This window comes from Ambystoma mexicanum, chromosome 2p (assembly GCF_040938575.1).
Source record: "Ambystoma mexicanum isolate Mex_15411 chromosome 2p, UKY_AmexF1_1, whole genome shotgun sequence".
In the NCBI taxonomy this organism is placed as follows: Eukaryota; Metazoa; Chordata; class Amphibia; order Caudata; family Ambystomatidae; genus Ambystoma; species Ambystoma mexicanum.
The window spans coordinates 603,409,468-603,436,759 of record NC_090923.1 but is presented as its reverse complement, the minus strand read 5'-3'; the positions used below and the strand labels follow the sequence as shown (position 1 = coordinate 603,436,759).

The 27,292-nt window shown below is 47.2% G+C and overlaps 1 protein-coding gene across 5 annotated transcripts in view; it reads left to right on the top strand.

Moving 5' to 3' along the window:
• Window positions 1-27,292, top strand: part of SEMA3B (semaphorin 3B) — a 600,182-nt gene that overhangs the window by 410,985 nt on the left and 161,905 nt on the right. For all 5 annotated transcript variants that reach the window (XM_069644131.1, XM_069644132.1, XM_069644130.1 and 2 more), the window contains 2 exons: window positions 1,497-1,654; window positions 9,547-9,609. In XM_069644131.1, the coding sequence (XP_069500232.1) occupies window positions 1,497-1,654; window positions 9,547-9,609 (221 nt within the window). The remainder of the gene's footprint in view (window positions 1-1,496; window positions 1,655-9,546; window positions 9,610-27,292) is intronic.

The following is a 27,292-nucleotide window of genomic DNA, read 5'->3' as shown; positions in this document are numbered from 1 at the left end:
GCAGAGTATACAAATCCTGTCTGAAAGCACAGTGGTGTGGGTGTTTGGAGAAAGAGGGTGTGTGAGGATGTTGCAGGGAGTTGGTGGGTTTTGAGGGAGGCAGTGGAATTAGTTTGGAGCGACAAGGAAGACAGAGGTGGAGTAAGTAGCCTCTAGGGGTAGAAACGTCAGCAGGAGGAGGCATGGAAAGAGAGCAGGAGGAGGGTGGAAATTAGCAGAAGGTAGACAGGGGAATCATCAGGTGGTGGAGGTTGGAAATCATCAATATGTGGTTGGTGGAAGTCATCAAGAGGTGGGTGATGGAGATCGGCAGGAGGAGGTTGGAATGAGGAATGTTGGGGGAAGTGAAGGAGGCTAACGAGCTGGCAGCTAGCAAGATCATGAAGGCACAAAATGGCATGATCGGCTTAAGGCAGGGGTAGGGGCGGAGTTCTAATCCGAAAGGGTTGAACCCAAGGTGGGAGCAGGAATGAGTAGTGGCACCAAGAAGGTGCAGGACCTGAGGAGACGAAAGCGTGTAGGGAGGGCAGACTTCAACACCTTAAGAGAGGCAGGTGATATGGCCCTCTTAAACTCTCCAGTGGAAACTGGAGAAGGCAACCCCAGTTGGCTTTGTCTTATTACTGAGGAGAAGCCCCAGCTGCATCACAGACAATGGTAGAGATACAGACGCATTTACAGGCGATACAAGGCAGAGCAGAATTGGTTGTTTCTCACCATCCACAAAATACAAGCCAGGGAAATCCAAAGAGAGTATCTTACAGTCTGTGAAGGATATGATATGACAGTTATAACGCGTCTGCACACAAGTGTTTCTAGGCATGAGGGTGGTACCTCTAGGATGGGAGGTGTGGTACCCTGAAACCCCACTTTATAAAGAAACCATCGAAAAGTTGGAATTATTGAGCAGAGACTGTCCTGGCCCTTTTTTTTAGTTTGACACATAAGAAGAGTTTTGTGTTAAATAAAACATGTTTACCTTGACATTGTGTTTGTCATCCTTGTGCATTACAATGGGGTATGTGGCACCCTCTTTACTCCCATGCACATTTAGTGTTGTCCCCTCATGATCTGTGCAGCATTACAGAGATATACTCCTCTAGTCTGTGCAGAATGTCAATGATGTGCATCCTTTGGGGAATGCAGACTTGCAGTAATGTCCCTCTTGTGTCCCTCGGCAGACTTGCAGTAATGTCCCTCTTGTGTCCCTATGCAGACTCTCAGTAATGTCCCTCTTGTGTCCCTATGCAGACCTGCAGTAATGTCTCTCTTGTGTCCCTATGCAGACTTTCAGTAATGTCTCTCTTGTGTCCCTATGCAGACTTGCAGTAATGTCCCTCTTGTGTCCCTCGGCAGACTTGCAGTAATGTCTCTCTTGTGTCCCTATGCAGACTTGCAGTAATGTCCCTCTTGTGTCCCTCAGCAGACTTGCAGTAATGTCCCTCTTGTGTCCCTATGCAGACTTGCAGTAATGTCCCTCTTGTATCCCTCTGCAGACTTGCAGTCCTTCCCAGGACTGAGGACATATGAAATGGAGCGATCCTGCTGTTATGATGCCCTGCTGCTGGACGAGGAGCGTGGACGCCTGTTTGTGGGTGGAAAGAACTACCTGGCTTCTCTGAGCCTGGAGAATATCAGCAAGCAGGACCAGAAGGTAAAGTACCCCCGTTTCCTCCTCTGATTACCTCTACCCAGACCATTCGGCCATTACTGGCAAAACCCAGGGTCTGAGTAGTGCTTGGGTATTTGCTGTACCATTCAAGTGAATGGAAATGCTCATGTTTGGCCCACTGTGTTGGGATGCTAAACTGATGCTTGGGAATTACTAGTGGCTTGACTCCATCGCCCATTTTTCAGCGCCTGGAAGCCCTCATTGTTGGACCACTTGTTTCTGGATTTTCTGCGTTATTCCCATAACAGGAAAAGTGTGGTTCCTGGCCAAAAGTCTCAAGGTCTGCTGCCAAGTTACCACACCTGGAAACCTTGTGTTCAACCCCTTGTCTCGGAACTTGCTCTGCTGTCAGTATCTCTGTCATCTCTTGCTGTCTTCTAGTCTCAGAATGTGTTGTTATCATAGCTGGAATATCTCTTTCCTAACCTATTCTTTTCTCTGCCATACCACTGTGTGCCTGGCACTGGTCTCCTGGTTTGCTGTGCAACGTCCATATGAATGAACTCTGTGTTTGGCCTCTAGTCTCAGGATTTCCTACATTATGTTGTTTATTTATTTATTCAATTACAATGCGCCACTCACCTGTAGGTTACCTGGGAACTCTCTGGGGCTGATTCATGGAAGTTGTGCGCCGAAAAACGGGGATTTGTGCGCCATTCTGCCCGCAAATCCACATTTGTTAAACAGGGATTTGCGGGCAGAATGGCACACAAATCCCCGTTTTTCGGCGCACAAATTACAAATTCCAGGAATCAGCCCCTCTCTGTCTGCTCGCCAGCCTTAGGATTTGTCCTGCTATGCTGATAACTGGGAACTCTCCGTTTCTAACCTGTAGCCTTAGGAATAGCTTTGGTACCTACCTAGTGATGGATCGAGATAGAATGTACTCTGGCAACCACCCCCAGTGGGGATGCAGGGAAGGGGTAGTGGAAGGAGTAACTGGCAATGGATAGTGGTGGATTTATGGCAAGCAAGTGACAGGCTATTAAACGATTGTACACACAAAACAGCTACAATACCACTATGTTTTATATATGACAATTCACATTTACTGGCTATATATACATCTTTCTAGTAACATGTTCAGCAAAAAAAGTATGATTAAGACTGAAAGACATACAGTGAAAGAAAATGCTTGACATGATCACCTGATGGTAATCATTGTTTTACAAAGCGCTCTGCTTTATTCGCCCTTTCACTTTGTACTAACCCAACCTTTGCACCTCCTAGGGGAGCTGCCACACACCACAGCCATTCCCCATTACCCACTCACTGCTGTGTCTGCAGCCATCTAGCATTAATCACACTTTGATGTGCTTAAATACAAAGGGGGAAAAGTCAAACCAGCTCAAGGCCCTTCTGAGCTCTTAAATGAGTCTCCAACTGCTGGGAATAGCTGATCGTTGAGGATGCACTGTCAGTGTTGTGTAGCGTCTCGGGCATGGGATTTTAGTTTCCCTTGATCTGTTATCAGGAGCGACAATTTTTACCGGATTCCCGATCCAGGGAAATCCAGCCCAACTCCTGCTCTGGTGCTGTAGTGATAACTGGTAACTCTGCGCCTTGCCCCTAGCCTTAGGATTTGCTGTGCCATCATTTTATTTAGCAGTTCTCAGGTTCTGGTTTCGATTCGCAAGATTGACAGGGCTAGCTCTATACCTGGGAATTGTTATCCTTTTATGTAGAGATATTTGCGAGGAAACGCTCGAAGTCTAGTCTCGGGAATAGCTGTGCTATGACCTTTTTCTGGGACCTCTCGGTGCCATGGCACTAGCTTTAAGCGTGCAATGATTTCCCTGTTTTTGGGCTCACTATCTTCTTGAGTTGAAAAATGGCGCATGATATCCACAGCCAGGACAGCAGATTTCACCTCACGAAGGACAGGATGCTGATGCCTTCGAAGCAGAACCTATAAGTGAGCGGAGAGGATGGGGGGCGGCGGTGAGGGGGAGACATGCGCTCTGCTCTTTCCCAGTGCTTTGCACAATGGACACATTCCAACAGCCATGTAACAAAGGCCTGTGGCATCTGTCTCCATGGGAGACAGAGGGATGGGGGGTGAGAGGTTGCTGAGACCTTTGTTCTGTCCATAGTATGGCACGCAAAGTATTCCAGACCTCCCTATTCAGGCTCTCCGGTACCTAAGACCCCCTCCCCAGTCCATGGCCGACCAGGAAATTATACTTAATTAAACATACAGCCACCCGGGAGACAGGGAAAGTGGCATCTGGCCCTGGCCTGGCATTAGTCCGAGCCAGGGGGGCGGGTGCTTCATTGCGGAGATGCTGTTGTCTTATAGGGGGCAGGTGTCTGTCTTCAGACTCATGGAGTTGGACTATTGGGCAATCATGGCTATGTGGCCTTTCTGGCATGCGAGTTACACAAGAGCTGTGTGGGGTCCCAGGTCCAGACCACCTATAAGGCAGAATTAGCTGCACAGGAAGAGCTCTGTGGTGGAGCCCAGCCATGGAACAAAAAGGGTGCTGCATTGCAGGTTAAGGGGTGCCTTGCCAAATAAATATGTGTTTGGGAGGCGGATTTGTAATGAATGGGGTGCTGCTCGGACTTATTTCTTTTATTTTATTTATTGGGATTTTATAATGCGCCTATACACTCAACTTGGATTGCACTGGCAGAGCAGTGGGGGATCTGCAACCTGCAGCCCTCCAGATGTTTTGGATTTTGACTCCCATGATGCCTTACCTTTGACTGAACTGGCTCGGCTGATGGGACTCATAGTCCAAAACATCTGCAGGTCCAAAGGTTGCATACCCCTGAGGTATTAGTTAAGAAACATGAGGTTTGCTACTGAGTATTAGGGGGCATTGCTAGATATGTGTGCATGGATGCATGGTACTGCTAGTTTGGATTAAGGTGCTTCGACAGAGATGCATTGTCAGTGCTGTGCATTTGGGGGAGGAGGTGGCGGGTGTCATGAAGTGAAAGGAGTGCTGCCGAACAGGATGAGTGTGCTTTGGTTGAGCGGTGTGCATATATGTCTGGTGTTGCATTGGTAGATCTGTGTGAGTGTGCATGCCTCGGGGCAGTGAGGCATTAAGGATGCTGCTGGCCAGGATTGAGGTGCATTGGTAGATCTGTGAGAGTGTGTATGCCTCGGGGCAGTGAGGCATTGGGGCTGCTGCTGGCCAGGATTGAGGTGCATTGGTAGATCTGTGAGAGTGTGTATGCCTCGGGGCAGTGAGGCATTAGGGCTGCTGCTGGTCAGGATTGAGGTGCATTGGTAAATCTGTGTGAGTGTGTATGCCTCGGGGCAGTGAGGCATTAGGGCTGCTGCTGGTCAATATTGGGGTGCATTGGCAGATCTGTGTGAGTGTGTATGCCTCGGGGCAGTGAGGCATTAAGGATGCTGCTGGCCAGGATTGAGGTGCATTGGTAGATCTGTGAGAGTGTGTATGCCTCGGGGCAGTGAGGCATTAGGGCTGCTGCTGGTCAGGATTGAGGTGCATTGGTATATCTGTGTGAGTGTGTATGCCTCGGGGCAGTGAGGCATTAGGGCTGCTGCTGGTCAATATTGGGGTGCATTGGCAGATCTGTGTGAGTGTGTATGCCTCGGGGCAGTGAGGCATTAAGGATGCTGCTGGCCAGGATTGAGGTGCATTGGTAGATCTGTGAGAGTGTGTATGCCTCGGGGCAGTGAGGCATTAGGGCTGCTGCTGGTCAGGATTGAGGTGCATTGGTATATCTGTGTGAGTGTGTATGCCTCGGGGCAGTGAGGCATTAGGGCTGCTGCTGGTCAATATTGGGGTGCATTGGCAGATCTGTGTGAGTGTGTATGCCTCGGGGCAGTGAGGCATTAAGGATGCTGCTGGTCAGTATTGGGGTGCATTGGTAGATCTGTGAGAGTGTGTATGCCTCGGGGCAGTGAGGCATTGGGGCTGCTGCTGGCCAGGATTGAGGTGCATTGGTAGATCTGTGAGAGTGTGTATGCCTCGGGGCAGTGAGGCATTAGGGCTGCTGCTGGTCAGGATTGAGGTGCATTGGTATATCTGTGTGAGTGTGTATGCCTCGGGGCAGTGCGGCATTAGGGCTGCTGCTGGTCAATATTGGGGTGCATTGGCAGATCTGTGTGAGTGTGTATGCCTCGGGGCAGTGAGGCATTAAGGATGCTGCTGGCCAGGATTGAGGTGCATTGGTAGATCTGTGAGAGTGTGTATGCCTCGGGGCAGTGAGGCATTAGGGCTGCTGCTGGTCAGGATTGAGGTGCATTGGTATATCTGTGTGAGTGTGTATGCCTCGGGGCAGTGAGGCATTAGGGCTGCTGCTGGTCAATATTGGGGTGCATTGGCAGATCTGTGTGAGTGTGTATGCCTCGGGGCAGTGAGGCATTAAGGATGCTGCTGGCCAGGATTGAGGTGCATTGGTAGATCTGTGAGAGTGTGTATGCCTCGGGGCAGTGAGGCATTAGGGCTGCTGCTGGTCAGGATTGAGGTGCATTGGTATATCTGTGTGAGTGTGTATGCCTCGGGGCAGTGAGGCATTAGGGCTGCTGCTGGTCAATATTGGGGTGCATTGGCAGATCTGTGTGAGTGTGTATGCCTCGGGGCAGTGAGGCATTAAAGATGCTGCTGGTCAGTATTGGGGTGCATTGGTAGATCTGTGAGAGTGTGTATGCCTCGGGGCAGTGAGGCATTGGGGCTGCTGCTGGCCAGGATTGAGGTGCATTGGTAGATCTGTGAGAGTGTGTATGCCTCGGGGCAGTGAGGCATTAGGGCTGCTGCTGGTCAGGATTGAGGTGCATTGGTATATCTGTGTGAGTGTGTATGCCTCGGGGCAGTGAGGCATTAGGGCTGCTGCTGGTCAATATTGGGGTGCATTGGCAGATCTGTGTGAGTGTGTATGCCTCGGGGCAGTGAGGCATTAAGGATGCTGCTGGCCAGGATTGAGGTGCATTGGTAGATCTGTGAGAATGTGTATGCCTCGGGGCAGTGAGGCATTAGGGCTGCTGCTGGTCAGGATTGAGGTGCATTGGTATATCTGTGTGAGTGTGTATGCCTCGGGGCAGTGAGGCATTAGGGCTGCTGCTGGTCAATATTGGGGTGCATTGGCAGATCTGTGTGAGTGTGTATGCCTCGGGGCAGTGAGGCATTAAGGATGCTGCTGGTCAGGATTGAGGTGCATTGGTATATCTGTGTGAGTGTGTATGCCTCGGGGCAGTGAGGCATTAGGGCTGCTGCTGGTCAATATTGGGGTGCATTGGCAGATCTGTGTGAGTGTGTATGCCTCGGGCAGTGAGGCATTAAGGATGCTGCTGGTCAGTATTGGGGTGCATTGGTAGATCTGTGAGAGTGTGTATGCCTCGGGGCAGTGAGGCATTGGGGCTGCTGCTGGCCAGGATTGAGGTGCATTGGTAGATCTGTGAGAGTGTGTATGCCTCGGGGCAGTGAGGCATTAGGGCTGCTGCTGGTCAGGATTGAGGTGCATTGGTATATCTGTGTGAGTGTGTATGCCTCGGGGAAGTGAGGCATTAGGGCTGCTGCTGGTCAATATTGGGGTGCATTGGCAGATCTGTGTGAGTGTGTATGCCTCGGGGCAGTGAGGCATTAAGGATGCTGCTGGCCAGGATTGAGGTGCATTGGTAGATCTGTGAGAGTGTGTATGCCTCGGGGCAGTGAGGCATTAGGGCTGCTGCTGGTCAGGATTGAGGTGCATTGGTATATCTGTGTGAGTGTGTATGCCTCGGGGCAGTGAGGCATTAGGGCTGCTGCTGGTCAATATTGGGGTGCATTGGCAGATCTGTGTGAGTGTGTATGCCTCGGGGCAGTGAGGCATTAAGGATGCTGCTGGCCAGGATTGAGGTGCATTGGTAGATCTGTGAGAGTGTGTATGCCTCGGGGCAGTGAGGCATTAGGGCTGCTGCTGGTCAGGATTGAGGTGCATTGGTATATCTGTGTGAGTGTGTATGCCTCGGGGCAGTGAGGCATTAGGGCTGCTGCTGGTCAATATTGGGGTGCATTGGCAGATCTGTGTGAGTGTGTATGCCTCGGGGCAGTGAGGCATTAAGGATGCTGCTGGTCAGTATTGGGGTGCATTGGTAGATCTGTGAGAGTGTGTATGCCTCGGGGCAGTGAGGCATTGGGGCTGCTGCTGGTCAGGATTGAGGTGCATTGGTATATCTGTGTGAGTGTGTATGCCTCGGGGCAGTGAGGCATTGGGGCTGCTGCTGGTCAATATTGGGGTGCATTGGCAGATCTGTGTGAGTGTGTATGCCTCGGGGCAGTGAGGCATTAAGGATGCTGCTGGTCAGTATTGGGGTGCATTGGTAGATCTGTGTGAGTGTGTATGCCTCGGGGCAGTGAGGCATTGGGGCGCTGCTAGTCAGTATTGGGGTGCATTGGTAGATCTGTGTGAGTGTTTATGCCTCGGGCAGTGAGGCATTAGGGCTGCTGCTGGTCAGGCTTGAGGTGCATTGGTAGATCTGTGTGAGTGGGTATGCCTCGGGGCAGTGAGGCATTGGGGCTGCTGCTGGCCAGGATTGAGGTGCATTGGTAGATCTGTGAGAGTGTGTATGCCTCGGGGCAGTGAGGCATTGGGGCTGCTGCTGGCCAGGATTGAGGTGCATTGGTAGATCTGTGAGAGTGTGTATGCCTCGGGGCAGTTAGGCATTGGGGCTGCTGCTGGCCAGGATTGAGGTGCATTGGTAGATCTGTGAGAGTGTGTACGCCTCGGGGCAGTGAGGCATTAGGGCTGCTGTTGGTCAGGGTTGAGGTGCATTGGTAGATCTGTGTGAGTGTGAATGCCTCGTGGCATTGAGGCATTAGGGCTGTTGCAAGATCGAGGTGCATTGGCAGTACTGTTTGTGTTACTTTAGTCGTGGAATAGAATGGGCGCCCCTGGTCAGTATTGACTAAGGGGCATTTTCAGAGCGGTGTGAGGATTAAGATGCATTGGCCGAGCTCTGTATGCATGTGTATGACAGCAGGCTCGGACTGGCATATAAGCCAACAGGCCTCTGCCTGAACCAAAAACACAAAATGCTGGTGTGGGCAGTTTTTTGAGCCAAAGTGGGCCACTTTTTTTGCCCATGTGGGTCAGTTTGAGGGGTTACTCTGTGGTGTGGCTAGTAGTTTTGACAATTGTTACTGAATAAATATTGTTTAAAATGCACATTTTTCATCATAATTGATCAGAAACCTGCCCCCTGGGGTAGTACTCAAACAGTCTGTCACAAAAGGAATGAATTGCCATTTGCAACTGGGGGACACTTTTTAATTGGTGCCTGAGACAATGTTATGCCTCAGTCCGGCCCTGTATGAGAGTCATGGGTTAGAAGTGGTGATTCTGGTCAGAATAAAGATGCAGTGGCAGGGTTGTGGGTTTGAATGTGGGGAGCAGTCCTGGATTAAGAAGGGTGTCGCTTGTCGCGGTTGGTTTGCAGGGCTGGGCAATAATAAGGCAATTTTGGAGAGCGACTGGGAGATGCCATTTCGGCCTTGAAACCTGGCCCTTTTTTTTGAGGGAGGTGTCCCACACAATGGCATTTTGCCTGATGTGGCATACATACGTGCACCGCCCCCACCCGCTGTATTTGGAAGATGAATGGACTAAAATGGGGGCCTCTGTCTGGGTAAGGTGCATTGCGAGTGTTGTGTTTTAGAGGAGGGAGTAGTCAAGGAGAATAATGGGGGCTGAAGGGCAGGAGTGAGGTGCATCCACAGAGCAGTGATAGACTATCCCGGGTTGCATGAGATCCTGATTGAGGTGCATTGAAGGAGCGCCATGTGGTGCTCTGTGTTTGCTTTATGGGCCTTTAACATTGCTAACAATGGCAGCACATCGCTGCGTGGAAATGCTGGCCTCTGTAGCTATGCCGGCCCGCCCTCACCAGCTCTCTCTGTCTCTTTGTCTCTGTGCAGGTTCACTGGCCGGCTCCGGTGGAGTGGAGAGAAGAATGCAACTGGGCCGGGAAGGACATCAATGTGCGTGAGATCCCAAAATTGCGCCGATTCAGCTCGGGAGGGGGCAGAGCTGTCTGGTTGCCGTGGAGTGGGGATTGAAATGTCAACATCTTTGTACTTTGGTAAAGCCGGTGTTCACGGATGGGTACTCGTTCCCACTCATCTCACTGGTGCCCGCAAACATTCCCACCAATATTCCTCCTTGGGGTGCAGCTAGACATCGCAACGGCCCCGTCTGCTATGAGGGAGCCAAGCCCTGAACACATTTATGAAGCCATGATATAACCCCTGAGAGTTGGTGGCGGGCACTCTCTAGCGCCTATGGTCGCATCCCTGGGAGCTCCTGTGTAGTTATGCAGGATTAATAGAGGTCCATCATTGCTCCAGGATCCCTTTAGTCCTGCAAGAATCTCTGACACCACAGCAGTGGCTCTGGGAGACCCCAACATAGTCTCTGAAAGGTCACGAAGGGAATGTCTGGGAGTTTATGGTACAGTCTCTGAGATGTCATATTAGCCTCAATGGCAGACTCTCAGAGACTCCGAGAGCTTGTTTTGTCATCTCTGGAAAGGTCATGCCATAATCTCTGAAAGGTCTGGCCTAAGCAATCTCTCTAAGAGGTCATGGTATATCTCTGAGATGTCATATTAGCATCCATGGCAGGCCTTGCAGAGACTCTGAGAGCTTGTTTTGTCATCTCTGGAAAGGTCATGCCACAATGCCACAGGATATTTGAGAAGACACTGTACACAATGTCCGAGAAGTTGTGGCGGACGTTTGAATGCTCATGGCCGCATCTGTTGAGGACCTTGCAAAATCTCTGAAGGGGGCTCATGGTAGAATCACTTGGAGGGCTAGCAGAATCCATCTGTTTAAGAGGTAACGGTAACATGACTTAAATCTTGTATCAGAATGTTGAGAGGTTATACAGAATGCTGGCAGGCAGAATCTATAGGGGTTGAGGGCAGAATCTCTGGAGGGTGTGGGAAGAATCTCTGGAAGGTGAGGGAAGAATCTCTGGAGGGTGTGGGAAGAATCTCTGGAGGGTGTGGGAAGAATCTCTGGAAGGTGAGGGAAGAATTTCTGGAAGGTGAGGGAAGACTCTCTGGAGGGTGAGGTCAGAATCTCTGGAAGGTGAGGTCAAAATCTCTGGGGATGAGGTCAGTGTCTCTGGGGGTGAGGACAGACTCTCTAGGGGGTGAGGGCAGAATCTCTAGGAGGTGATGGGAAAATCACCTGGAGGTCATGGTAGAATCTGTGAAATGACCTTGCAAAATCTCTGAGAGAGGTTATGGTAGAATCATTTAGAGATCATGCCATACTCTCTGAGAGCTCATGGTATACTGTGAGTGTTCATGGCAGAATCTGTAATTGAATGTTGTCGGATCTCTGAGTTCATGGTGGTGTCTGGAAGGTCACAAAATGAACAAAGGCCAGTTATACCGCATGCATTGCCCTAATCATCACACACAATCGGAGTATCGGTCCCTGAATTCAATCATCTTAGTTTCTTTTTTCCCTATTTTTCTAGTGCCTATTCTATCCCTCCAACCAATGCTAAATGGCCCTGGGTATTTATTAGCCCCGGGGTGTGCTGGTGGGCCACCTATGTAAGGTGAACGATGGAGACGAGGAAACGAACCCTGTCTAAATAACATGGGTTCAAAATTCAGTACACAGAGGACGAATGAGTGAGCAGGGAGGGGAGTTCTTTCCCAATTTAATGAGGGGAATCAAAAGAATTTGAATTACAAGATTTGAGGCCTCATGTCCTAGACCTTTTGACCATTGGCCTTATTGAATAAAAGATAAGTGACTTGGGGTCCTGAAGAAAGTGGTAAAAGAAATCCAAAGGCCACTGAAACCAGTCAAACATTGTATGGGATGCTCATTCACGAACTGGGTGCCCGTTCTAATTGCTTTGTTTTTAATGGCTAATGAGCAGATGAGAAGAGAGTATTACCAAATTGAGAAACAACTCCCCTCCATGCTCACCCCTTTGGCCTCTGTGTGCTGAATGTTTAACCCATACTGGGTAAAATAATTTGTCTATATTGAGACAGGGTTAGTTTTCTCTTCCCTATCCTTCACCCTAGATAGGCAGCCCACCAGCATACCCTAGGGCTAATAAATACCCAGAGCCAGTCCGCATTGGTTGGAGGGATAGAATAGTGACTAGACAAATAGAGGGAAATAGATACTAAGATAATTGAATGGACTAATACTCCGATTGTGGGTGTCTGGAAGGTTACAGCATAATCTCTAATAGAACAAGCAGAATCCATCTGACTGAGAGGTCATGGAAGAATATCTCAAATCCCATAGCAAAATGTTGAGAGATTTTGTAGAATTATTGAGAGTTGATGTCACAATTTTAAGGAGATCATCGAAGAATCCCTGTGAGGTCATGGCAGATGCTTGAGTTATTCCCTAATCCTAACTTAACAGAATATCTTAAAGCTTGTGAATGTTTAGAGGTTCTGATCGAATTTCGGAGGGATGCTGGCTGAATTTGAGAGGTCCTAGTTTAAAATCTGAATGGCAATGCAGAATTCTTTGGTGGCCATGGCAGAATATCTGAACGTTTTTGATAGAATCTCTGGTCTCTTGGATCCGACCATGAACTCTTAGAATCTTTATGGCGTGTCCTTGACTGAATAAAAAGTGCAGGTGCTTAGGGATGCAAGATCGTGGGGTTCTCCTTCCCTGGGGGCCTGGGCTTCGCTTTAGGGTGGGGTGATACTCTCATTTGTTCTGTTGTGATGTCAAGAGTGTGCCCATGTCCTGCTACCATCTTTCAATTATTGACATGGTATATGCATAGAAAGAGGCATCTGGGTATCACAGGGCGCTTGCTGGGGATTCGGACCAATGTAATGGTGCAGATTGGCCTTAACATGCAAGATGTTTCATGACCCTGGTGCAGCACCTCTGGGTGGGCAGATGGCACAGCTCTTCACCAAATGCTATCAGCATTCCTTAAAATCTTGAATGTATAAAGAAAGCATAACACATTGATTAAAATAACATCACCTTGCTTTCTCTGGAACTCATGGAAATGGCCACTCTTAAAGCTTGGAATACGTTCAACACTTACATCTGCTCAGGAATCCACAGACATCTCAAGTGTGGCAGAAAATGAGTATTTTGTTAATGATTTGCTTTTCCTTCACGTATGAGTTGCTTGGAAGACTTTGGGTAACTATGTTGCATGATGCGTCCTTTGGGATTCATGATCCATCTTTCCTCAGACTGGTGACAGTCTTATCTGGAAAGTTACTCATACAATTAAGAAGGGCGCAACATCAGCAGAACCCCAAAAGAAAACTGGGAGGGAAAGAGGCGATGCAGGTAAAAGAGGCACAGTGTAGTGGAACCCGGTGAGAATTTACAAATCAAAATCCACTCTCATGTGTGTCCACAGAGTCACCCAGGTAGGCCTGCTCTAGAATACGGCATTCTGGGCAGGGGCGTTTCTCGGGGGCTTTACTGTTCCACATCGACAATTCCCTGCAATTCTATGATGTCAGTCACAGTATGTGTGTTATCTTTCCCCGGTTTTGCTGTCAAATGAAACACCAAGAGACTGCTTAGCTAATTCCTATATTTGTGTGCTTTCTCGTTCAAAGGGGTCAATGCTCCACCTCCAACCTCTTTCTTGTTTTCTCCTGTGTGGAAATGGCACATATGGATATCATTCTCCTCCTCAAAATAGTACTGGGTGATTCTTATTTGAACAAGATGAAGAAGTATTTAATGCAATAAATGTCTTTTATCTAATCCCATACACTTGAGCACAGTTTGTGATAACTGCATTTAATATTTTATCATCTGTTACCAGACAGCTTAATACGCTTGTTTAGACACAAATGATTGGTTCATGAGTATGGAAATAGAATATTGTCTTTCACCATTATACGGCCTTTTATTGACTTATCAGAAAATCACAGAACCTACAAAACTTTCCTTAATGCCCCGTTAGCACACCCCGAGTACCCAGAGGATGTACAATCTTTCTCAGTGCCCATTTAACCACAAACAAGTTCCTCTATCTTTGAGATGTTCTGGGCATCCAGGATTTAGCAAAATCTTCCAAGCCAGAGCTAGGGTTACAGATATCCAATAGGATAACTAGGCCCCTTCCCTGCTCAGCCGTTGACCGGAATGATCTACTTGCAGCTAAGCCTCAAATATTGCTATGCTGCATCTGTTTCCTGATCTTGTTCCAGGTGGATGGCTCACGAGTAAAGCACTGGTCTCTGACATGAGGGCAGCCTCCACGTCACAAATTTGAACCATTCAGCAGGGCTGACTTAGCCTTCCATCCTTTCAAGGTTAATAAATTGTGTACCATAAAATGGGGTAGTGAGAATACCTATCATTACATCATTGAAATGTGGGAGGATTCGGGCATAAAATGCTATATAGGAACACACATTAGTATTGCTCTTACCCTACACAACCTCTCTGCTACCTTTGATACCATTGACCATGAAGCCCTCCACAAAACCCTTACAGCGTGCATTGGGCTTCAGTAGAACAGTATTGCAGTGGAACCACCTCCTACCTCTCCAACAGAGACCATTTCGTCCAGATGGACCTCAAAGGATCCCAGCGTCACCCAATAACCTGTAGAGTTCCAGGAAGTTGCATTCTGTCCCCTGTCATCTTCAGCCTCTACATGGTTACCTCTGGGGAAACTCCTCACCAAAACCAAGATGTACCAAAAAATGCAGATCACACACACATTTATCTTAAGAACAATTACATCAGTTACATATATTGTCTCAGGCACTGTCTGCCATCATCTCAACCACACAAAAAACCAAGATACATTTTCCTAGGAACTCCCACTAAGCTTGCCCCAATTCAGATTTGGCTGATTGACATATGGCTCGATGGCTTCATGCTGCAACTCTCCCCAGTGCAAAATCTTATCGGCTTTACCATTGATGTTGACCTTTTATTCAAAACACACATCGCCAAAAAGACCAAGCAGTATAGTACCAGTACCAGCTTGCACTCCTCTGCAAAGTCAAGCCTTTCATCTCTTCCTTGAGTTTTGGAACAGTTGCCCAAGTCCTGGTAATCTCTCTCCTGGACAATAGCAGCACTCTACTCGGCAGAATCCTGGATGTCCCTTTGGCCACTCTGAAAGCCATCCAGCAGGCTGCAGGACACCTCATCACAAGACCTAAAAAAGTAGACCACATGATCTCTGTTCTCAAGGAGCTGCACTGGCTACCCTTTCAAGCAAGCCTCCTGTTCAGAACAGCATGTATTACATATAAAGGAGTCAAAACCAAACACTGCTCTACATTGGCAAGAATCTAACCAGCTCCACAGATCAATGGACCACAAGACGCCACAACATTGCCAGGCTGAAAACAGACATACAGAAGGGAGAAAGAAATAGAAAAAAGGCCTGTTCCTACTACGCGCCATTTCTGGAAGTAGGTACTAACTTAGATAAAACTGCCCCAGTCCATTAAGGATCACCTGAAGACCCTACTCTTTAAAGAACATCTCACCAATCATTTTTTGTTCAACTCAACCGTAATTCTCACCCTCTTGCGACATGCTGCACCCCCATCCATACCAGCTCCTCTGCAACCATCTTGTACCCTTAATTATAACCCTCTGGATGCGCCCTCTTTGTACAATGCTACTTTGCTTCCCATCTAGGTTTGCACTTTATAAATCCCATACATACACACATTATTATTGTCAACAGTTGTTAATGTTTACATTTTAAGGCATTGTCCTTCTCGCAATCACTTTATCTTTACTCCTTCCCTGCCCAGGAATGCCACAGACATACCCTGACCAGTGTTGGTTACTCTAAATGTCAGAGATCTGGCATCTCCATGCTGTGGTTAAATGTTTTGTTGGGGCGGTATGAGCTTTCCCGGGCCCAGATCCCCACCTCAGGGGGGATTAGATATATGAAATGGGGACAGTGGACCGTCTAAGCCTCAAGTGCAAGATGTGGTGTGCTATTTTGGTATACAAAGTTTCAACACTAGGAAACTAAGGGAAAACCAAGCCGTAAGACTGGAGACAGAAGGATCTGTATTACCTTTCACTATGGTGACAAATCATATCCTCCAGGAGTTCTGCACTGAGGAAGGGACTTTAAAGCAATAGGCACCTGTTGGATTGAAACTTTGTATACCAACATAGCACACTATTGCAAGACTATAATGTAGAAGCTGTGCAGTCTCCAGATTTCATGTAGCTGACCAGTTTTTCTCATGGATTTCAAACCAGTCTCCCAACACCCATCGAGGGTGTAGTTTTGTACATCACAGTGAATCTGTTAGGAGGCAGATGAATACGTCATCATCACTTCTGCCCCTCCTCCGGATCAATACCGCAAGGGTGAGAGATGTTACTCACTGAGGCAACTGTTCTGTCCTTATCCCCTGTAGGTACAGCAAGATTGGGGATAATGTGAGCTGGAGATAGCAAACGCAAACTAATGTTGTAACAGTAAGAGCACATGCATTAGACATGGAGCAATCATGCACTCCACATGAAGAACATGTATATATGCATTTAGTCATGAAGAACACTAACACAACCAATGTATAAGGTGAATGCAACATGAACTACACACAAATATAGCTTGCTAACTCAGAAACAAGAGTGTAATTGTTTGGCGATCTTCTTAAAAATGGAAGTCACAGCATGGTTTTGAAGGATCAAAGGCCTCATAACCTCAGGGAAAAACTCAAAAAAAGCTGAATCCTTAGAAATACATATCCGTGCAGAGCTCAGACTGTAGCTAGCAACTAGTGCCAAGGTTACAGTAAAATAAGGGAGAATTGGAACAGCAGAACGAAGGCTAGAGATAACCGTTCCCAAGATGCAAGCAGTATACTCCCAGATTAATTAAGGTTTCATAAGAGCACAAGCAGTCTTTGTTAGCCAGGCACTGTAAAACAGTAAGCCAAAAGACGCCACAAAGAATAACTCAAACGTCCCTGGAGGCAACAGAAAAAACAATACACACATTAATATTAGCTAAAACCTCAATAAATAGGAGGTAATTCAATTTCATACAAGTCTTTTAGCACATGACCCATAGTTGGAGAACACTGTCTATTCATTAGAAGCGGACATAGATGGGACACCTGCAGTACCACCTAAAGTGCATACATAGACGTGAGGTGCAACACAAGGTCAAGTACAAAGGGATTGGTCTCATGGCCTGAGAATGAGAGATGGTAAGCTTTTAATTGAAGAAAGAACAGTCAATGGGCCTCTCTCCCCCTACTATATGTCTAGCTCATATCTTGACAATCTGCAAGTGTCCAAGGTTGGTTAGTAGAGAGTCAACCTATCAAAATTCCTATTGTTTTGCCACCCATTAATTAGTAGGCCAACCAACCACTTGACACACATATGCTGTCCGGGCTTTGTTTTGATGATAATAAAGCTGGGTTTTGCCATGCACTGTGTCTACTCCATCACTGAGTTTGGTTTGGGCTGACTCTATTGCCTCTGGGTCTATTTGGGATTTTGAGACCACCTTAACAAACCCCTTCAAGTCAGATGTATTTTGCCCAAATCAGAATGAACCTCTGTAACTTTAAACCAAACAGAGTGACATTTGTCACCTTCCACAAGCCTCTTTGGCTAAGCGGCTCACCTCTTATCCAAATATAGTTCCAGAATCATGTGTTTCAAATTCTTACATTTTAAATGCATTTTTTGAGTGTTGTCGAGGCATGAACAGTTTACTGTGAATGCTGGCATGCCTCCCACAACCACATTACAATAATCAAAGTTATTGAAATTACCCCAAGTAATTGCATTTACTTGGTGGAAAGGCAAGCCTCTTTAAACAGACGTACTGAGCAGAGGTTGTACAAACAGCAGAGGTAGTCCTCATTCAGGGTGCCTTTGCATATAGTGATAGTTGAATATGTAGATAGTGGCATGCTCAGTGGAGCATGGCTAGTACAGGGAGACTTTAAAATAAAGTGGACATGAGATAGCAGAGGTACATACATAGTGATACTGTACATTTGGGACTAACACCAGCAAATGGAGGGATACATATATACATGTTTACAGATTAAAAGGTGTTGTTCATCATGTTTGGGTGGCCACCAAGTTCTAGGGTACGATCATGGGGTGGGAGTGGAAGATGATCCTACACTGACTAGCACGTGGAGCTTGAGCCTGGCCTTAAATACTACCACTGATTGAAAAGTGATGCAGTGGGGAGCATTTCAGTGTTGAGGGGCTAGTAAAGAAAAATAGCAAAGGTTGGAGGCCGTGCAGTGGGGTGCATGGCTATTGAGTGCTGTGGGTAACAGTTCAGAGAGATGAGGGAGAGTAGAGGGAGAAGTAGCCAAGTAGTGGTGAGGCTGCTCCATGGTCAGATTTTAAGATAAGGAGCGGGGACTTGAAGAGGGAAGGGTTTTGCACAGAGTCCCACCCTGGGTGTGTGTGGCAGTGTTGGAAATGTTATTGAGGAAGTTAAAAGACTAAAAGGGAAGGACCCGGAGTAGGCTGCAAGAGTAGGTAGGTTCACTGAGAAGCAGGGTGTAGGCTGGAGATTTGGCAAAGAGGAGAGTGAGTTTCCTGTAGATTATCTTGATGTTTAACAGGTTGCTACTTGCCCCAATCCCAGTGCCATTGATGATGAGGTGTAGTGTAGGATCACTGTTGATGACAGCACTGGGGCCAGAGGCCACCAAGAGGTCACAGAACACAATAGTCTGGACAAACTTTAGACCAGATTTATTATCTCAAAATGCAACAGAAAAAAACAAGCAATAAACATGCACATTTTCCAGTGAGCCTTTGAGATCTACAAATATATATATCAATTCTTCATCTTTGTGCAGAGTAGGGCAGGGGCCCCAACTCTCACAACCTCCCACGCTTTCCGGGAGCGATACATCGGGGTTGGAAACCCTTGACCTGTACCGCCTGCCTTCTGATCCAGTTTCCCCCACCCCTGAGACCCCTACCCGGTGGGTTTCAGTTTGCTAACCTCCCCTACTGACCCCGGACACCAGGACCATTCATAGGGGCAAATATCTGTCAAAATAAAAACAAAAAAGTGCACTCCCAACTCGCTGCTCCTTCCCCCTACCCTAGATACCAAGGCAGATGATTAGATAAAACTCGTCCTGCAGCAGTAACAAGAATGGCATAGATCCACCAGGTTATGGTCCACTGCAGTGAAACAATGGAAGGGGGGGTAACCTTGTTCTTTCCCCAATTAACCTTTTTATGCCGCCTTTCCCCCTGCCTCCCCCCCACCCAAAAAAGACTGCCAAACCTGTCCCCTTAGCGCTGTCCCTGTCTGTGACATCACCAGGCTGCACGGGAAGTGGGGGCAGCATCAGGGGGACAGGGCCGTCACCTTCTCAGCTGGCCTGGCCCTGCTACTGCAACATGGCCACCCATTGCGGTGGGGCTTGCTGTGAAAAGGACCCCAAGTTGGCGAGCCTTGCAGAATGGCGTGAGGCAATTGGGAGAAAAAGGAGATAATTTAACTTCTACCAGCCCTCAGACCAGAAACCAAGAGTGTGTAACTTCCTCTCCTCTCTCTGGCTAGTCACCCAATGCAGTGTCTGTCTGTTTAGTCAGGGCACTTCATACAACATCCATGGATGGCACTACTGCTTCTGATTTAGGAATGTTTTGCAGCGAGTCTCTGTGTGATCTACTCCCAAGGCAGTCCTGGAGAGTATCTTTCAGCAGGGTCTCCCATACACCAGGTGAGGCACGCTTGTGGACCAGTAGAGATTTCTATCTTACAATTAATTATGGACCAAATGCAAGTCGGCCTCCAATGTCTCTTGAACTCTATGATATCTTTGCTAGGATGAAGGAGTTGGTGTTTAATGAAAATAAAACCAATATCATCCGATTTTCAAAGAATGGGAAGATTGTATTGACTCCAGTTGCCTAGATGGTTCTATGTCATTTCATCGACACCCGTTTTTACGACGGGTGTTTTTCAGCGGAAATTTTGCTGAAAATACTTTTAGCATTTTATTTTATTTGTGTAGGTTCCCCCCAAGCTTCCCGTCATTTACCTATTTTGTTTTTTATTCCTGATCCCCCCAACACTTTATATGCCGTTTCCCACCCCCCCAAAAAAAATGGTCAAAATTCCACTGAAAAACACCCATCGTAAAAATCGGCATCGATGAAAGGATGTCGTACCGCCTACATCATCATCTTGGGTTTTGATTTAGGCACATTAGGGAATAAAGGCTGCTTTATAAATAGATTATTAAATAAGGCGACTCAGGTGGCTGCTCAAATGAGAAAAATAAGTGCCAAATACAGTAGATTTTCATTACTGCCCTTTATTGACTTATTGAGAACGAAAGGCGTGATGAACGTTGTCAGTCTGGCAATCCTCTGTAAGTGGTGTCTGGTGATATGCTGCTGATAATTCAAGACTCATAAACATCACAGCATCTCTGACACTGTTCAGCATCTCTGTAATCATAGGCAGCGAACATTTATCAACCAAAATGTTCCTATCAACATTCCTGAGGTCTTCACACATTCTTATTTTTTCATTCTTCTTGCACGCCACCACAATGGGAGTGACCCACTCTGCAGCCTCGACACTCTTGATCATGCCCCGTTGAAGAAGTTTCTCCAGTTCATTGTCTGCCTCTCCCATGATCGATATTGGAATGTGTCTGAGCTTGTGACACAGTCTTAGTTCCCGATTTCAAGACAATTCTGTGAGCAAATCCACACAAACACCCTACCTTATTGTTAGATACTTCTAGAAACTGTTCTTCCTTGGTGGTGTTGTGTACAAACAACACTGGTTCAACACTCCTGGGATCAAGTCTAATCCCCAAGACTGCCTTATCTCGCCACCCTAATATGTTCACACCTTTCTTTGCCACATATACGTTGATCACTGCATACCTTCCTTTATATTCCACCTCAGCCTTAAACATCCCCCTCATGGCAATCCTAAACCCTTCATATCCTCTGGGGTCCTTGATGTTGGAGCATCTGAGTGAACTCTTCAGCACTGCCTTTTGTGGATTCTTCCATCTGAACCGGGACAGCCGACCCAGCCTTTTAAGACGAGGTAGCAATACTTTGAGATGAATGGGGATTCAGAAGATACTCCAACATCAATGATCAAAACGACTGAGGGAGTTGGCAAAGTTGACTGTTTTAATGTCAATTATCTAAAACAGGGAGTACAACGGACATCAACGGATGTCTCACAGCATGATCTCAACTAAATTAATAAAAAACATCATCTTTATAGCAAAAACGCGTCACTTCTGATAACCTACATATTTGATAACGTCATTCTACGTGGCAAACTAAAAAAAACCAGTGGCAAATGTGATAGGCTTAGAGGGAACAACTAGGTATGCATTCCAAACTAGTCTAAGAAAGTGACAGGGTCTCTAATATCAAGTGGGGCAACTAAGCCCTCCCCTCAAACAGGTCACTATGAACGTCACTAAATACACGACGTCCCATTGGTTTCACAAACTATAGGGCCCTTAACTACGCAGCCCCCTATAATTGGCTGGCGCCCTTTCATCTGTCAGTACTTTTCCACCCACATTAGCAGCACGTAGGCTGGACTTCCAGGTGCTGGTGGGTTGGTCATAACCATTGCTTCCCACCATTTAGCATATCATCTATCATCAACCTCAGTGGTCTGCACGTCAATTAAGGCTTTGAACTTGGCCTTGGAAATGTTCCTTGCTCTGGACAATATGAGGGAGTGGAGGCACGCTCTGTCTCCCTGCGTAGGTGTGGTTCATCATGTTTGTCCAGCTTCATCCCTCCACGTGACTGAAGACCACAAATTTGAGCTTTTGTGCATTTAAAATACTATTATTTGATTAACCTCTGATGTCTTCCTTGTTTTTGTGCACGTCTTCTGAACACACAATTGCAACTACTGTCAGATCCTCCCAGCCTAACATAACCTTGGCTTCTTGGGGCTGGTCCAGCCTCCCCCTTCTGAGATTCACTTCTGTAATTCAATTGCTTTTCTCAACTGTGACACGCTGGAAAAGGCTTTCCTTTCTTGGTCCGGCTCTGCTATAATACGTAGTAGAATCATCCATACCTTACTTGCTCGTATATATATATATATATATATATATATATATATATATATATGTATATATATATATATATACATATACACATTGGCGATTGCTGCAGTCTATTCACTACTTAGCTAGCCCCAAGAATACCTTGTCTGGTTGCGTTTCTTTGCATCTGTAAACGTGTAAGATAACTTGATATCTTCATTGTTTCTGTAGCATAATCCTCTTCACCTCGAGCCGGAGATGTTACTTATCTTTGATATGATATGATATGGCATTTATATCACTTTCTTGATGCCTAATAGAATGTCTACATTCTCTTGTCCCTGCATCTCTTCTAAGTGCATCAGTATTACTTTGTGTGACATCATCACCAATCTGTTTGTTTGCTCCTTTTTCATGCTTCCTCTGGGATTTCATTCAAATGGCCATCAAACTGTTTTGTATGCAAGTCTGGTTTTCTCAACGGGAACCTTGACTCCAGGATTCTTCTTGGTATCGGTATTTTCACTGGTACTGCACGTGTTTCACACTCTGGCTCCCAAAATATAGGCAATATGGGCGAGATGCTTGGGGGGAGGGGGGTACTTGGCTCCTTCTCTACACATCTGTCCTCAGTCAAAATCGAATACAGTGAGCAACTGCCCACCATTACCTGTACCTGGAAACCATCAATCCTAATTTTGCAGCTAGGACACTTCATACGAGAATAATCTTCCTTGGCCTCCTGCACAACAACTACCCGGTCCTTGTCATCTGAGCTCTCGTCCTCTTCACCTTCCTGAATGCATGACACCTTCTTCTTCCTACGGCACGTGACTGCAAAATGACCTTTTAGGCCACAATTTGAACACTTTTGATTGATAGCAGGACATCATTTGGAACTGGCAAAGTGACCCACTTGACCACATCTGTAGTATTTCCCTTTCTCACTTTCCCAGAACGCCACTGTTTTTTTTCTTTTCCCCTCTTCTCTCAGCATCCTTCTTTGGTTCCTCTTTCTTTGCCCTGCTTTTCTTGTATCTTTTTGTAAACAAGTTTACTTGACCCTGCTGTTTACTTGAGTCACTTTGGCATGTCTCTGCCACATCACCTTTTTTTTCTCCTTTATGGTCCAGGAGCAGAACTGTGTGTGCTCTACCTTTTTTGCAATAGCTGTTGCTTCCTCGAGGGTTGGCTTCCCACACATCCACAACCTCTCTTGTACAACTGGGTTGTTTGTGTGTATAATAATTTGATCTTTTATAGGTTCATCTGTCCCCATCCTGGCTGTGAATTCACACGTGCTTCCCAACGTCCTTAAGGCACTGACATACTTCTCCACTGACTCGTTGTCTTCTTGCTTTCAAGTATAGACATGTTAACGATTTACTGCTATATTCATCTTGGGTGCCTTATAAGTGTCCAATTGAAGAAGAGCCTTCTGGTACTCATACAAGTCACCTCCTCCTTGAGCGTCAGTTATTGGGGGTAACTCTTTGTATTTTTTCTGACCCCTTGCCCAAGAGAGTGCTATAGCAAAATGTTCTTCTTTTCTTGGTCATCCCTTTGTACTCAACTGCACCCAAATAGTTGTTCCACCATTGCTTCCAGTCACTCCTGGGCGTAGTCGGTGTCCCCGGGTAGGGCAGGGAGATTTCTAGAGGATGTACCGTCACCGACATCCTCTCACCACTGCTAGAGTCCAGGATCCAGAACCTTGCACTCTTTCATAGAATGAAAATCTTGGAAGTGCACCAACTACCAGTGCTCCACAGTCAAAGTTCCTCTTGTGATATCTCAACAATACATTTTCCAGATCATAAACAAGGATTCTGCTCACAATAAAGAATATCTCCTTATGCAGGCCACAATGACACTGTATAATGTGTTGCTGCAGCAACCGCTACTTGTACGAGGAAGATGCTGCTCAGGATAATGATGATTAGCTGATGCGGGCTGTAGCAGGCCTCGATGATATTGTTTATTGGTTGCCGTAGCAACCAAGATGACCGCCACGCTTCTTCATGCTTGTGGGTCCTTTCCTCTAACCCACGAGAGTTTGTTGTGCTCTTCTCTTTTTGCTGTACTTGCCTCCTGCAGTTGGCACCATCTCCACACCAGGGGCCCACCAAAACGGTCCTAACAGCCATGCCATGGGGTCTCTGTTACTGCTCCCTGTGCTACAGCCCTGTTCGCCGCCTCCAAATGCCGCTAACCTCCTTGCAGTGGCCTGCTCCGTCCAGCTCTCGGGTCCTCCTAAAAACCAACCATTGTTTCACTGCTTGATTCATAAAAAGGGCCTTTTGCGTAACCCTCGCACAGGTGAACAAGGAACAAAGGCTAGAAGCTGTGCCAGACAAGGCAGAGAGCAGAATGGGCTACCGCAACCGTCATGCTAACCTTGGAAGGCAAATAGTACCCCAGACCATCGAGGGGACCGTATATCTGCACAGGGTCCACAAATTGGTGTTAATTGATTACGAATCCAGGGAAGCACTAGCGAATAACTGTACTCCCTGGTTGCGAGCGGTGAGAGGGTGCCTATTCGTGACACGTGACACGTGAAGGGTAGCAATGCTTCTGATTCGATCAAAATAGTTTTTAAGAGCGCAAGCATTGCTACCCATTGACTGAGCTTCCTGGCAAGATGCCATCCTCCTTAATTACATTCAGAGGCTATGATTTTGAAATGACAGCAAGTGGGCCAGTGCTCACAGGACCGAACCACACTCAACTTGGGGGAAAAGGCTTGTAGATGAAAAAAAAGCACATGGCCGTGTGTGGTGTAAGAGCGGTGGCAGCAGCGCGTGGTTGCAGGTCACTATTGGTATTTCCGCGCTGCTCTGCTGAAGTAAACAGGCCGATCCCTTCCACGTGTTTGACAGGCGCTGCTCTCTTTTTATTGCTGCATCTCAAGTGGGAGCAGGTGGCGCCCTCTGTGACAAGGTGTGAAGTGCTCCAATATGTTTGCGTTAAACCCTCTGCACACAAATTACTGCAGTCAAGACCTCTCATTGCCCTGAGCAACCAACGGGAATCCTCCCCCGCCCCCCTTATTGCTGATGGAGGCTTTCTCCCCAACCTCACAATGTGACCCCCCCCCATGCCCTCTGCCTTTTAAATCCCCCAAGGGCTCCGGCTGTTCTGGCCCTCTGGCAGTACGTGAGAGGGGGACAGAAACGCAGTTTGGGAGCCTTTAATGTCACGTGTTGATGGACTCGCGATAGAGTTGGTTTAACCATTTAACTCGTCGTTTCCTCAGACTTTCTTTGCTCCTGGTCTCAAAGGCCCCCTCATTTTCACCCCCATGACACTCTCTCTGGGTTTTCACAGCTGCACTAGCAGATCTCCCCCCACTGCTGCAGAAACGTCAAGTCCCATTTGAAGTGTGAGTAAAGTGCGTTGTCAGAGATGTTGTAAGACAAGCGCATTGGGCACAGTGGCGCTTTTGTCTTTCACGCAGTGAATCTCGGGCTATCCCATTTTCTGAATGTTTTTCTCCCACTTTGAGAAAAATGAAAGATAATTCTGACATGAATGGGCAGGACACATGATCCGGTAGCCTGGCAGATTCGCTCGACCACCACCAACCAGGTCGGTCCATGGTGTCTGTGGGCCGCCACAAAGGGCCAGAGACACAATGGCGTTCTGGGGGAATTGTATAGCACCCTGAACAAACCCTCTTTGCTTTACTCAAAACAGTTGAAAGTGCTCATTTGGGCAGGACGTTACCAAGTACTAAACAGAGGCCCCAGAACCCTTCACGGGCCCTTACCACTTGTAAAGGAGGCATTTGCTTAGAGTGGTCTTCGACTAAGCACATAAAAGAAAAATCCAGCAAAATCAATATTACTTGCACTCACCCGCAAACAGCGAGGTAAGTCTCAACAACAGTACTAATAATTACAGGAACCGGGAATCCCCCATGAGCCCAGCTCATGCTTACATAGTTCTATGTTTATAAAAGATGGCTTGAAAAGTACACAATTCAAGCCATCTTTTATAAAGCGTTGCCAATGGACAAAGATGCCTCAGTAATCTGTGCTGCAGAGCAGATAGATCACCGAGCCCCATGCATCTTTGAACCTTGAGCGAATCCGGGGGCTCCGTGATCTAATCTGGAGATTTGATGACGGAGCCCACGGGTTCGTAGGGGGTCCGTGACCTGGGGAGGGGAAACAAAGGGACCATAACTTCCTCTTGTGACCCCTCACGCGAAGGGTTCCCAAGAGGAAGTTACAGTGACTGACAGAAGTGCCAGCCAGCCACAGCTTTACTGAAACTGCAATTTTCAGTTTCAGCGATGCTGTGGCTGGCTGACACTTCTGTCAGTCACACAGCTACCTGTCTTTAGCATGGCGGGCGCATCTCCCGTCGCAGCTACAGCTGCGGCGGGATAATGTGTCCTTCCATGACGTGGTGAGACCGGGGCCCTGGCTGGCCCCAGCCCACGTAAAGCACTGGGTTTCCTGCATGCATGTGAGGTAGGTGCTGCTCTGAGGATGATTAATGGAATGTAGAATGTGTGAGATGGAGGCTCTCTCTGTGACCGTTGCTGGGGACTTCAGCATGGCACTGTGAGCTCGAAAGATGCCTTCTCCCTGTGTTCCTATCTTGACCTTCAACTGTATCTGAAGAATAAAGTACTTACCTTCTTTTGTACTTACTGTCTCCTGCCGGGTTCCTGAGTCGTGTCCTTGTGTCCCGATGCTGAATACTACGCAATCTTATTAAATGCCATTTCACTGCCATTGGCCTGAAATCTGGGCAGCAAGGTATCGCCTGAAAAAGACGAATGCAAAAATAACGAGGCCGAAAACACCGATTTTTTTTATTGACTTTAATTTTAACAAATAGATGGCCGGTTGGTTAGGGAATGAATGAAGGGGGTGTGTGGGGGAGGGGGGCGCTGCGAGGTCTCCCTCTGCATTACATTTCGGAAAACATGTGCTAAAAAAGTAAATACATGCTTCGAAATTCTATTAAAAATAATTGTGTTTTCAGCCTCATTTTTATTCTCGTTAGTTGAACGTGGATCTACCCTGGTTTAGAGCAGGCTCGGGGAAGAGTTTTACGCGCCTGCCTTTTAGTACTCTGCCAAGTATTTAATAACTGGTAGAATTCCTCCAGTCGAATAGGTGTATCTTTCTTACCCTAAACTCCAATCCATGCATGAAAATAATGAAATGCACTTTTATACACCTATCTCCTGGTGTTCCTTTCAGTCTTATAAAGTTCAAAATCCCAGTTTACCTAATTTAACCATTCGCTCCAGACAGTAAATCGCCATTAAGCGATGGTCTTGCTTCCTTTTGTGACCTGGAGGTTTCTGGAGTAAAGTGGTGCACGTGCCTTAATTGGTGTTGAGGAACTTCAACTATTTGGCTTCGGATTGATCAGTTGGTGGCAATTAAGGCACATACTCACTCTATAAAGCTGAACCCATATATATGCATTTTAGTTGACCTTTGGCCGAATATATACTCTAAGCCAAACGTGGAAACGGATCCACTTGGCCGATTGCAGTCCCTCCCCCTCCCGGATATATATGGGGACAGGAGGACATCCAAGGTGAGGGTGAGGCCATTGTGAAGAGCCCAGCTGTGAGAGGGGGCAAGTGGCGGGGGCTGGGCCCCGAC